Raw genomic sequence first — 13,566 nt, forward strand, 5'->3', positions numbered from 1 at the left:
ACTTCCCTTCAATTAAAATTCACCAATCCAAATGTAGTTTTACTGTATTTTATCGTAAATCTAAATTTATCAATCCAAATATAGTCTTTATTGCATTTACAGTAATATAATACCAATGGCGTGCTAAATATATTTTCACCAAATACTTGCATAAGCAATTATATAAGTGTTTGATGTTCATGTCACATATTTGCCAGCATTGTCATGTTCCTATCTACTCGTCACATGTGAAGAATGAATGCATCATATTCATATAATTCATGACAAGTATGGTCTATTAGACCTTACCAAAATCTGTGTGATAATTCGTGATGTTGATAATTATTTTAGGTTGTGATAATATTAAAAGTGCCAAACAGGTGACAATATTAGAACTCCAAATAGCAGAAAAGATGAGTCCGAGGAATTGAATTGAATGGAAGACGAACCACAAGGCAATCTCCCACTCCTTTATATGCACTGGAAACTGAGATTTTTCCTGTGCCTGTAGTCATGAATAATGTCCGGCTTTACTGTATATTCTTACTTTTTGAATGAATTCGACTCCAATCACCACACCATGAATTAGATCACACCTTTAAGATCATAGATCGCTTATGGATACTTAAAGATGACCCAACCCATGCAAATGCATCTTGCATATAGAGTAGGTACATAGAGCCACAACTAATTAACTGAAAGCGATTCATCACTATCAATTAAGCCAACAAGCCTCAGCACATCTTCCTACTTCCCACATATCCACAATCCTTACCAAATTTCTCATGTGAAGAAGTAGTTTTCCCAAGGTCTTGGCTGCATATAAATATGAACAGTGAATATTTCCCCAACAAGCAGGAGAATAATGCTGTCTATTTCTTCACATTTGCTTCTTATTAGAACTGAGAACCCTAATAGGTTATAAGAATTTTTTCCAACCATCCTACAGCAGCCATGTAACATTTGTTAAAATCAAAACATTCTTTATGGTATTACTGTCATGACCTGATCACAAATGGATTGTGCCTTACGAGCATTCTCCCGCTACTCTATACAATTTTCCTGTTGAAATATACTATGCCTAAATTCTCAGAATAATGTCAAGTAGATAATTGATCATGACTGAGTATTTCATTTCTGTTTCAAGAGAAAACCAGGAAAATTGTCCCCGTCTATTAAAACCTCCACATTCAGCAGATTGATATCTTAAAACATGCCAAATGTCTATGTACTACAATTTTAAGTAAAAATAGGCGTTAAGCAAATAGGGCCAGAGAATGAAAAGAAGAAAGCACATTTACACAATCACATTTTCCATAGATTTCATTGCCAGGCCTTACAAACTCAATTTAAGAAGCTTTCTGTTAATCTCTGCACCGCTTGATTGTTTTTCCATCGACAAGTGAACATCTTTGTCAATCATTTTGCAGCTATCCTTATTATCACAATCAGTCATCAAGAAGGAAAAGCCTTCCTCCATGAAGATGGACCAAAACATGATTAAATTAAATCACACGAAACTGAAACCACAAGAAATTTTCTATTGCACAGAGCAACCCATGTTTCTTTAGCAGAAGTGATGCAACAACATTCTAAGTGAAACAGGATAATGAAAACCGAGAACAATTCCTTTGGACTAGTCCAAGTCACTGGTGCAACACTTCTGAAATCTGAATAATTTCGTGCCAAAGTTAAGAACAAGATATCGAGCATGATTTAGCTGAAATTCATCCAAGCACTTCTTAGACTACTTGAATGGCAATCTAAACATCCACAGCCAAATCCAACCGTTGTAACATAAGAAAATATCTTGATAGTACTAAATAAAGACCCTGAACTCTTTATTTAGCTAACTTAGATACCCAATTCTCTAATTTGATATATTACTAAAGTAACTTCTAAAATCAGATATATACAGTATAAACTGAACTTATTATAAAGAAAAGACATCATCATTATTCTATTATGAATCATTGCAACAACCCCTTTAATCACGAGCTGCAAAACGTTCAAATCAAAGAACCCAATTATGCTGAAAAACCCAAATTAGGAACTAACAATGATAAATTCAGGACGCCTCAATAGAACACACATTTCATTTCGAAAATCGTTCTATATTATCTAATCCACAATAAAAAAAAAAAAAAAAGAGAACTTCATCAGTCAAAATGCCGAACAAAAATCAAGGACAGACTAAAATAGCTTTCACCTCAAAACCTGAGCTTCGAGAAAAACCAACGGTTCTTCCCAGTCTTAAACCTCTCCTGAAACCTACCCTTGATCTCCTTGCAAGCGGTCACCTTCTTGTCACGCGACACCAGCGCTTCAGCAGATACAATGTCCTTTAGATCCACGTCAAGCGTGTAGCGAGTGGGCATGATGTGGTTGTAATTGACGAGCTTGATGAAGGCTTTGACGCGCGATTTCTTGGCCTGCTTCTTGGCGGAGTCCTTACGGATTACTTTGCTTGGGTACTTGCCGATTCCGGCGACAAGGCAGTGGCCGTAGGGGCGGTCGCGCGTGCCTTCATCGAAGTTCTTCACGATAACCGCCTTGTGGCCAGCGAATCGACCCTGCAAGAGAATAACCGCCTTGTTTGGCTTCAGGAACTTCACCATTTTCCACGACTCTCTGCGTACAGTTGGTCTTCGGCTGCTAGAGCTCTGAGTACAAGGTTTCTCATATATTCTCTGTGTGTTGGTTGAGATTAGGGTTTTCCTGGTTCGAAACTAGATGGGCCTAATCAAGTGGGCCGAAATTGGAATTCTCTAGGTCTTTTTCTTTCCTTTTTTTAAGATTACATTTGGATTTAAATTTGATAGAACGATTTGAGAAAAGAATTTCAAATATCTTTTATAATAAAAAGTATATAATCCATCGTTATTTAAAAAAAATAATTCAAATTTAAACTTGAAATATTTGAAACCTTTCAAATTTAGAGTTATCAAAATAAATTTAAAAATTTTGTTAATAGAGATTTAAAATATTTGTCTTCAAATCTATCAATCCATACGTAACTGAAAGAAATAGGATAATTGTACCACCTCCCATAAAATTTGGTACAATTACTTATAAATTTCATTACCCCTGACGTTTGTTTTCATCCAATAAATAAATCTCAATAGTTAAAATTAAACAAAAAAAGTTGAATGAAAATTTATATTTTCGCCAAATTAATTTTGACTTGTTATAAATAAATAAATATTTTCGAATCAAAACTACTCTTATATATATTCACACACGCCCATACATGTAAAAAAATATATTTTCACCCTTAACATATATTTCCACACATCAATGCATGCTGAAGTCTGGATCCCTGGAAAAGAGTCGAGTATGATGATGGTGCTCAAACATACCCAAGATAAAAACAAGACATGCTAACTAAAAGCTTTCCAAATATCTAAATTACAGCCTTTGGAACTAATTACAGCTTTCCAGTTCTCTATAAATTACTACATCAGCAACTTCAATACATTGTTTTGCTAATAAATTTTGTACATGATAAACTAAGATAATCCTAGAAAAAGTTCATCAATTTTCTTCTTGTTTTTTTTTTTCTCTAGAAACTAATAGAATCTGTTCAAGAATACCAAATTAAAGTTTTATGTTACAAAATTTATGGAAGGTGAAGGCGCGACCAGCGTCAGCATGAGAGAGAAACTCCGGTTAGGTGGAGGCTCAAACTGGTGATGCCATGCCTGCAAAACAAGCAAACAGAGGTCTTTCATAAGCTTAATTCTATAAAATCTTCAAAATCTGCAACCTTGCTTGTGCTTCATTCTCTTTTTATGATTGCTGGCGCTTCATTCATGTATGCAACACAAAATTTTTATTTCAGCATAGTTGGATGTTTACTTTCTTGGTTGACCAAAATACATGGCCTCTTTATAAGTAAAAAGCTAGAAGACAGAAAATGCCACAAATCATTTGCTCAAAACTCTGAAGGAAACATAAATTTGTGAAAAGACCGTATGTACTATAACAAAGAAAATGATAAATTCAGCACTAATTAATCGTAGATCTGAGCTTAATAATAAAGGGAAGACTCACAGTTGCAGCTGCCTGTCTTCAACGTAATTCTCCAGATTGCGTTGAATTTCACTCTATATCATTCGTCTCGGACCAACCAGGTTCATAGGTTTCAAGAAATCCAATCTTTGCCTTGTTTGGAAGATCATGTGGGTGTACAAAGGGAACTCCTGGCGGCCACCCAATCTCCATCCGTATATTTGCACATGGACTATCAAGTGAGTGGATGTGACTCTCACACTCCTTCAAGGTGCAAAACCTCAACTTGATTCCCTTTTTGTCGGCAATATCTTGAACCCTCTCTTTCAGAACTCTCTGCGCCTCGAGCCGAAGCCTCTTTGAAGGTGGAAGAGGTTTACATCTCAAGTTATTTTTCTTTCTCCGCATCATGGGTTTTATAGATCCTGTACCAAGCATTTCACCGATCCAAGGACCTGTTATAAACTTCTTAATAAATGATACGGGAATATATTCAAGTAGCAATATTTAGATAATGGATTTCAATCAATCAAAAGCATGAATCAACATGGTTTCCTATCCATGCTTTTTGGCACTTTGAAATGGAACGATTCAGTTAGGAACCATATAAGTCAGCACTCTATGTCAAACAAATAAATTACATTCAGAATGCAACATCTCCAAACGTGCCTTCAAGTGGAAGCATTTAATACTTTGGAATCCCAACTGCCATCTTCATATATTTCACTTTTTATTCTTTTCCTCTGTTGTTCAATTACTGATAGCTTGAAAATCCTTCAAAAGATGTTAAACCAAAATCGTACAGCTAAGAGGTGCCCTATAGGTCAACTAAAGAGACTGCGTATCCTTTTTCTCACTTTTAACACAAAAGTCAAGAAACTTGCATACGCTTACGGAAACCAACTAAATCACATCCTCTTGGTCAATCTTAATCAAATGTGCTTAATAGCATGATTGCAACTGAGATTACCATCCCTTCCAACAGAAAGTAATGATCAAAGATTGTTCCTCACTTGCGCTTCAGTGTCACCGGCCAATCAATACAAAATATTTTACTTAGATGCAAATCAATGATGAATGTGATGCAAGAAAGAGAAAAACAGATGCCGTGGGGAAAAAAGAAAAAGGAAGAAGGTGTACCTAAGCAAGGTAGTTTAATAGTGCATCGATCATATAGTAACTACGTCAGTAGCAAAACAACCAACAACAGTCTTTCGGTTCAACTACTCAGTTCATAGTTTGAAGAGAAAGAAGAATATTAATTACATCAAAAAGGAAAAAAGAGAAGATCTCCTCATTCATTGCTCATTTATGCCACGCTTTGATCGTTTATTCCGGATGTTGTACGCTTGTAGCTAGTTGGAAAATACATAGCACTAGTAACGCTATGCTTACTCAAGTATTTAAAATGAAGACAGTATAGAAGTATTACCACTTTAATAAGAAAATGTAAAATATAGGCTATGTGAGAGAACTGAAAAGGCATGAGTTCAAGTAAATGCCACAAATATGATTAAACAACTAAACAGGAGGGTTAAAGTACTAAGAAAGGACGGAAATCCACACTTTTCAGTAAGAAATCCCTTTATGGTATGTTTGCAAAATACATGTTAACAACATAACTCCGACATATAAAGACAGATTTATCAGTTATTAGAATTATTATATAGACTTTGTACATCCATTACTAAATACTTATCCAACTGAAGACATTAAGCTACTTCTTCTTAAAGCATTAAAAGAAAATGGTACATGAAACGGCCCCTACCTTCTTGGGCTGTAGGGAAATTGAAAGTTGCGAAACTGTTCCGGTTAAGAAGTTGATCAGTAGATCTCTGCATGAAATCATCAACTGGTACAGGAAGCTGGAATTGAGCTTCAACCCCGTGCCCAGCAGCTCTCATTTCCGAACAATTGAGACTGGTCATGGATTTAGGCATGAGTTTGAATGCCAGAGAACAACGGCCATACATTGAACCTTGCAGATTACTAATATCTGTTCGGTGCATTGCAGGGTTTATATATCCTGCAGTCGCCTGGTATAAAGCAAGTCCAGGATATACTATTGCTTCTTGGGCCCCAAGATCACCATCCACAAGAACCCAATGACCATGAAAATCTCTTATATGCAGCCCCGCCTTATCTGACTTGAGAATAGTTAACAGGGTTCGATCAACCTGATGATCATGGTCTGAAAGCATAACTAACTGTCCATCTTCTTGAGTAGTCAAATTGTGATGTTGCACTCCCTGAAAAGAAGGCCTTCCATGACAACAGACAGATAACACAGAAGATGATATTTCCCGATTTCTTAGAGGAACATTATCAAGTACTTCAGTGAAAGGCGAACTACGAAGATTCAAATAGAAGCTGATGGCATCCAATATGTCCCTAGATGCTCTTCCTAGTAGTGAAAATACGTCAACTAAACTAGCTGGAGGAATTTCAATTTCATTACCAGGTTCTGTGGTAGTAATCCCAGGTCTAAAGTCATAAGTTTCTTGCCACATTTGAGGGTCTGCGCGGTAACCAGAAGTCTTGCACCACTCACGAGAATCATCAGGCTGAATACTATCAGCAGAAGGGAAGGTTGGTTTATGATGAAAGTAGAGTCGTGATGACTCAAGACAAGACCTTAAAAGAGCCCCATCATTAATGGGAAATTGGATAATGGCAGCTGAATACTGAGCCAGTGACTGCGATAAAGTCGAAACCGACAATTTGTATGTGTCTGAAGGAAGACCTTCAGAGGGTATTAAATCGACAAGCTTCACCCGGCCCAATGTCGGCAGGCCATTGCCTGCCATGGAACCCTCCAGAGACGCCAATTATGTTACTCAGTAGACGAGCCAAAGAGCTGCATAGCAATAGCAAGTGTAGATGTAAAAATTATTTCAGAGAAATCCAAGGAAATAACCAGTTACTAGATAAACTAACACACTGATTCTGCTTGTCTCACAGAATTTCAAATGAACTAGAATTGGCAGAAATTTCACACCTCAAATATCATGATTTCATTACTATTCCACTCTACCAGCCACCACAATGAAAAGGCATTTTTTTTCCTTTTCAAATTACCAATTCCGAAGGGATACAGTTGTTTAGTTTTTCCCCTTAATCAATACTCCCAGCTTTAACAGTAATGAAAGCACACTAATAAAAGATAAATACATCAAACACCAAAGGCAAAGCTCTATAATTTGCTTGTTTCCATCATCTAAGTCAATTTTACCATTTGCAGCAATCGATGAGCACGGGAAAAATTTTAAATTTACACAATCATCATCTCTCATCAAGCCCAAAAAACAATAAACAAATGCACAAACATAAAAATGCCTAATACTTACTCTACCAAATGAGAGTTTGAAGGGGTTAAACGGACCTTCGACTTGACTCCCAGATGTAGGAATTAGGGTTGCCCTGAAACCTCTTCCAATTAAAGACAGGTGAAATGGACTGATTTCAAATGGAAAACTTTGAAGTTACGAACAGTCTAAAGACTGAGATTTGGTTTTTCTGCTTGCTCTGTTTCCCTTATTCTTCTTTGTCGTAGTCCTCTTCCAATGTAATTTGATAGCTCGCTCCTTTTTTTTTATATATATATTTTTTTTCTCCTAGCAGATAAATAGTTTCTGATATGTCTAAATTTTACTAATAATTGAGTTGTAAAAGTAGATAGACTGTTGTTTCACATTTGTAGCTCAAATTAATTTAATTTAAGTAATTTAAAAATAAAAATTATAAGCGTTAAATACTTAATTTGATTTGTTTTCACCCAAAAAAAATTATTAATACTTATTTAAACTTTCGGAAAACAAATTGTAATTGTAAATTATAACAAACATGAAAAAATAAAGTGAGAATGATAATTCAATAGATTGAGAGAAAAAAATATGTAAACATAATATTATTAAAAACTACTAAAATTATTATTCTGATCCGCACTTTTTTGAAAAAAAATAAAATAAAGTATTCAAAAATTATAACAGTATAAATAACCAATGCACTTAAAATATAAATGAACAAAAATTAATCATCAACCCAGAACTGACACGAGAACAAACATAAATAAGCCCAATTGCTATCAGACATTTAAATGCTCATAAATTTTGATGCAATTGGATGGCCGTAGTTACAGAAAAGAACAATAGATTCTTACAGCAATTTCAAGAACATTAACAAGACATGTTCACAGTTGAGTCACCTAAAACGGTCTGATTGGATATATCAGCCTTAAACAGTACATACATCTTTAGACAGCAATAAACTCTAGTGCCAACATCAGTAGTCGATGTCCCCTCTGCCACGAGGAACACTAGAAAATTGACAAGAGTGCTTGGTTGGTTGCTCAACTTTCCCCGGTCAAGTCTTACGAGGAGGAGAACCGCTGGTGCTGCTGCTACTGGGACTTCTTCCTCTCATTGGCCTGAAAGAACAAAATAAAGTGGGATTTAGCAAACAACGGGCCGCAGATACACAGTTCCTAATAGAAAGCTTTCCGAATGTGCACGAGGCACAGCTGCTACATTTAAAATGGATACATTTCAAGTAACAAAAGTCGTCCCAGAATAAGAAAAATATTTGGTGGGGGGGGGGGGAGACCTTCTAGGACTGCGGCTCCGCGAGACCCTCCGTGGCGCCTGCAACAAATTTATAAGAGAAGCATTGTTAAAAGCACCCTGAATAATCAACTGATAAAGGTACCTAAAGAGATACAGACCCTGCGTGGGCTAGGTGATGAAGAATAAGACGATGATCTACCGCGTCTGGCAGGGGGGCCCCGACCTCTGTACAAATGGAAAGAGGTATGAACCACATTGTCAGAAGTATAACAACAATAAATGAACAAAGACAAATTAAGCATGCTCTGTTATACAAGACCATAGCAAAATCTCAGTCGAAAGAAAGAGAACTTTCTGTCTTTAAAAGAAATCAGAACAAACTTTTTTGCCCAATGATGCAAGCATCCACCAAGAGAACAAAACAGGACCTAAGATTAATTCATGAAACTAAGAGTGGAAAGGTTTTGCATATTACCTTCTCGGAGACAGGGATCTAGATCGAGAACGAGCTGGCCTCCTAATGGGGGAGCGACTACGCCGACGACCAACTGGAGACCTTCTAGGAGGACTTCGAGCACGCCTTGGAGAACTGCAAGCAAAGAGTCCACTAGTTTAAAGATGCAGCAGGATGCAGAATTCATGGTGGTACTGATAAGAGCACAACTGTGTGCTTAAGGAGCAGAACCGTTAACATATAAGGCAATGAAGGAAAATAGCTTAGACTTTCATGGGTCAGACACCATTAAAATGCATATGCATGGTTGTTAGTTCATTGTCATTTTATGAAATACCCCTTCTCCTATGTGGCATCATTTTAAAGAGCTTTTATCTCCTCAAGAATCCAACAAACTATTCTTACAAGAGACCGAATGAAAGCTGTATCATACTAAAAATGGCTACACTTGTCACAAGCACACCAGGTGTTTCATATACATTTTGATACAAGTGGCTCTATCCAAAATCAACAAGCTAAAGAATATATAAATCCAACTGACCACTTTGCCTAGTTTTACATGGATTAGCATCATATAGCTTTTTCTTTTATGGTATGTGTGTACCATGCATTAGTAAAAGGATACTATTTGAGTTATATGCAGTAGCATCAAATAAGGCTTTATCGATTAAAAAGATCAAAATAATTATCCTTGTTGCAAGAAAAGGCACATTTAAACAAGGAGTTACAAAGAGACAATTCTGCAGCTACTAGCCCAAAGCATATGAGAGTCTTAAGCAACCTATCTGAATATCTAACATTTTATGAATTTCAAGCTTACTGCACACTTCTAAAAGAATTTTATAATCAGTTCTCTGCAATCTTTGGAAATATTTAAATACACCTACTTCTCCAGATAATTGAAAAGACAACAGTACATGAAATAGTTCGATCAGATCATATAGAAATGGCAGTGATGAAGCTGATATAAGCAATAACATACCGTCGCCTAGGTGGAAGTGGAGAACGACGTCGAACAGGACTACCACGTATCCTTCGGGGAGACGCCCTGTTTGTAGTTATAAAAGTTAAATCTGACAATAAATAGAAGGCAGACTGGAAAGCAAAAGGAATAAAAGATGAGATATTTGAAAAACCCAACCTGGGAGGTGACCTGAATCGCCTTGGTGGCGAGGAAGGCGAGCGGCCTCTGGGGGGGGATGCAGGCCTTCTCCTTGGAGGCGGCGAGTCACCTCGTCGATAAGGGGAATCAGCTCTACGACGAACAGGAGAATCAGCACGTCTTCGAGGAGCAGGAGAATCTGACTCCCGTCTGGGAGATCCTCTTCGCGCTACAGGAGATCTCCTTCGAGGTGGCGAAGGGGGCTTCCTACCAGGAGACCCTAATGATACCCAGAAAGTTTTGTTAAAACAATCATGCATATGAAAGAGGAGACATAAACTACTTTGGTTTACCAAATTCAGCAGGTGAGTATACCTTCTTTTGGACGTTTTGGCGTATCCTTGTCAGCATCTAGTGCAGCGTCATCAGATTTTGGAACATCTCTCCTTGATGAGGTGGCAGCAGCCTTAGGGGGAGAACTAACCTTCTTTCTCTCAGGTAATGTAAACTTGGCTCGAACAACTTTCCCATCAACCTGAGCCTGCATGAACGCCATAAACAAATGTTACAAGCCAAAGGAGAAGCATAACACTCAGTCAATTATGAAGCTTAAAAGTATCATACACCATCCATATATAACTGGGCTTTCTCAGCATCAGCCCTGTTCTTGAACTCAACGTATGCAAACCCTTTTGGAAGGTTAACCTGCACAGAGATATCAGATTAAAAGGAAATATAGTTGGTAAACACAGAGGCATAGGAAATGAGGGCACAACTTACAATGTGATCAATTGCTAGCCGTACATTCACAACTTCACCAAAATTACCTGTAGAAAGGAGCAGGATATAGGAATAAAAACCCAGCCTAATCTTACACAACTTTTTTGCAAACTTTTTTCATGAATGGACACCAATTCACCAGCCTCAGTATCCCAAACTCAAAGAATTCACATCCCAAAAGTTCGCAAGTGAAAAACATCAACAAGGTATGGGGCTAACTGGAAACATACCAAATATTTCTTTCAAATGGTTCTCATTGACATTCCTACTAAGCTGGTCAATATGCAGCACAAGAGATTCAGGAACCGGAGAAACTTTCCTGGGTTGAAGATGTCATATGTAAGCATTCACAGCGTATATAGTTGCTATTGGTTGAATAAAATGACAAAATGAAACATAAAAATTTCCAACATAAAGATAGTAATGAGTACAGCTGCATTATATACTGAAACTGAACACATAACAGAAAAAAACATAGCCGATACATTGACATGACAAAAGATGCACGATATACAATGTATTGCATCTAAATCCTGAATCAGAAATACTAATAGAATCAACAACCATGTAAGCAAATAGTAGTTGTTAATATTGAAGATAAAATAATAGAGTCCAGTGTTTCTATATCGAAAGAGTTGCGTTTCGGTCAACAGGAAGAGCAGACAAAAAACACATCAATTCTATCAAAAATCTATTGACTAAATGCGACTATGCATTAATCAACAAGGATCTGGATAAGTTTGTTTTCATCAGATTTTAGAGTTTCTCACATATTACAATGAAAACAAGCATTACTAGAATACTAAACTATAAATCCAAGTGTATTCTAGGATTATAAAACTATGCTACAACCGGCCTCATTTCTATAAAAGTACCATACAGCAAACTAACCAAATTATTTATACAAGGAATAAGCTTCAGAAACAAAAAAACTGCTGAGAAGTTTCTAATTATGTATTGACCAAAATATGGGAATTCCTCCTTTAGAAAAGAGGGCCAAGGAAAAACTCTATATTTCAACTTCATTTATATGAAAAATTTACCTTGGTGGTGGGGAACTTTTCTTAGCTTGTGGTGGCGGTGAGCGGCCTCGCCTCGCTCCTCCCACAGGACTATACATACCACATAGGATGAGCAGCATTGTTAGCAAGTAAACCAGCAAAGGTAACACAAACAGCACGAGTGTATCAACACATCAAAATACTGTCTCCTTAGTATAGTTAACAGTAATGCACTCATGGGTAGAGCACCAAAGCCTGAACTACTTCTCTACTCTGCATTTCTGCCTTCGCAACTGTAGCAAAAGAGCCTTATAGAACAATGCCAAGCACATTTTCAGCAATACCAGCCCACATTTCTTGTTCTCGAGAAAGAAGATAAACAATGCTTTGTCTAAGAACATGTAAGAAAAACTAATTCACATTTTGTTCAACTAATGCCCCATCCCATGGGCGAGGTTGTCATCAAAAACAGAGAGAAGTTCACTAAGGGACAAAATCTGTAAAGGCTAATTCCAATAATTCAACACGGTGCCTTTCTAAAATTCAAAACAAAGTTTCCCAGCTTCAGCGCAAAGCATATATCAGGAGAAGTACATAGACCAAGAGTATTATAGACAAGAATCACCTTTTACGCCGAGGAGCAGGACTAGGGCTTCGGGAGCTACCACTGCGAGGAGAGGAAGATGAGGAAAAGGATCTCGAGCGAGAGCGGGACCGCGACCTCGACCTCGAACTGGAGTCCGAACCGGAGTATGAGCGTGAGCGGGAGGAAGAGCCCGACGGCGACGCCGGGCGGCCTCGGGCGGGTTTAGCCATCGGAGTGGACGCTTCTTTCAGTGCAGAAAGTACTGAATCCGAAATCCCCTGAATAAACCCTAAACTAGGGAACTTGGTGGAAGAGCGAGCGTGAGTGGATGGATGATCGGATAACGTTTTGGGCTTTCAAAGAACCAAAGGCCTGAAGATTTATGGGCCTTTCACCAGTAATTGGGCTGGGCTTCTGCCTTGTTGGACCTCTAAAAAAGATTGTATTTTCTATTTTCTTTTAGTCTTTTTTCTTTTTTGAAAAGTAAATTCTTTTGCTTCCATATTTTGGAGATTAAATGTTTATAATATTCGATAATTGAATAAAAAAGGAAATATAAGATAATATAATAAATTAATTTTATGAATAAGACATTATTAATAAAATTAATTAAATAAACAAATATAGTTTGTGGAAGAAATAAATATATTTAGAGACATTTTAAATAATTCATATTTTGTCAATAGCGGGAGTTATTCCCCTTAAAAAATAGCATGGATATTTCATTTTTATTACTCCCCTAAAGAATTTAATTTCATTAATTAAAGTAAGGGTGCATTTGGATTGATAAATATAGATTTGGGCGAAGGACTTGGATAAACGAATACAAATTACTCTGATTTGCATAAAAACAGGTTGACTCAAAGAGGCCCAACAATCTAAAAAGAAAACAAAAACGAGAGACCTCTAATATCCTATGAGGCTCAAGTCATGAGAGGCCCAAGAATACGTAATAGGTGGCCTTGACGGGTGTCCCTAGAAAACAGATTGGCAGGCGACCTTGGGGAGCGTCCCCTAGAAAATAAATTGGCAGAGGAAGTTGAAGGCATTCCCTACTCGAACCAAAACTCATACTCGTGGCAACCCACTCT

General features: G+C 37.2%; 3 protein-coding genes across 5 annotated transcripts; all 3 read right to left on the reverse strand.

Moving 5' to 3' along the window:
* Nucleotides 1-2,046: 2,046 nt before the first annotated feature.
* LOC105176524 (large ribosomal subunit protein eL27) lies at nt 2,047-2,677 on the reverse strand. Its single transcript, XM_011099346.3, has one exon. It carries the CDS (start codon nt 2,595-2,597, stop codon nt 2,190-2,192), a length of 408 nt encoding a protein of 135 aa, XP_011097648.1. The 5' UTR covers nt 2,598-2,677; the 3' UTR covers nt 2,047-2,189.
* A 683-nt stretch (nt 2,678-3,360) lies between these two features.
* Nucleotides 3,361-7,568, reverse strand: LOC105176525 (2-oxoglutarate (2OG) and Fe(II)-dependent oxygenase superfamily protein). 3 transcript variants are annotated; one of them, XM_088876934.1, is made up of 4 exons: nt 7,373-7,568; nt 5,759-6,847; nt 4,033-4,445; nt 3,361-3,680 (listed from the first exon to the last, which is right to left on the reverse strand). In XM_088876934.1, exons 2-3 carry the CDS (start codon nt 6,795-6,797, stop codon nt 4,081-4,083), a joined length of 1,404 nt encoding a protein of 467 aa, XP_088733060.1. In that variant the 5' UTR covers nt 6,798-6,847; nt 7,373-7,568; the 3' UTR covers nt 3,361-3,680; nt 4,033-4,080. The 3 variants fall into 3 exon arrangements, with proteins under 3 accessions (XP_088733060.1, XP_088733061.1, XP_088733062.1); XM_088876935.1 differs by having other exon boundaries at nt 7,338-7,568; XM_088876936.1 differs by having other exon boundaries at nt 4,033-4,415; nt 7,373-7,567.
* Nucleotides 7,569-8,055: 487 nt separating this feature from the next.
* LOC105176526 (uncharacterized) lies at nt 8,056-12,802 on the reverse strand. Its single transcript, XM_011099348.3, has 12 exons — nt 12,515-12,802; nt 11,932-12,000; nt 11,119-11,207; nt 10,889-10,935; nt 10,733-10,813; nt 10,484-10,649; nt 10,148-10,388; nt 9,989-10,054; nt 9,028-9,141; nt 8,711-8,777; nt 8,593-8,630; nt 8,056-8,416 (listed from the first exon to the last, which is right to left on the reverse strand). Exons 1-12 carry the CDS (start codon nt 12,703-12,705, stop codon nt 8,353-8,355), a joined length of 1,233 nt encoding a protein of 410 aa, XP_011097650.1. The 5' UTR covers nt 12,706-12,802; the 3' UTR covers nt 8,056-8,352.
* Between the last annotated feature and the right edge of the window lie 764 nt (nt 12,803-13,566).

This window comes from Sesamum indicum, linkage group LG13 (assembly GCF_026168435.1).
Source record: "Sesamum indicum cultivar Baizhima isolate 11 linkage group LG13, ASM2616843v1, whole genome shotgun sequence".
Taxonomy (NCBI): domain Eukaryota; kingdom Viridiplantae; phylum Streptophyta; class Magnoliopsida; order Lamiales; family Pedaliaceae; genus Sesamum; species Sesamum indicum.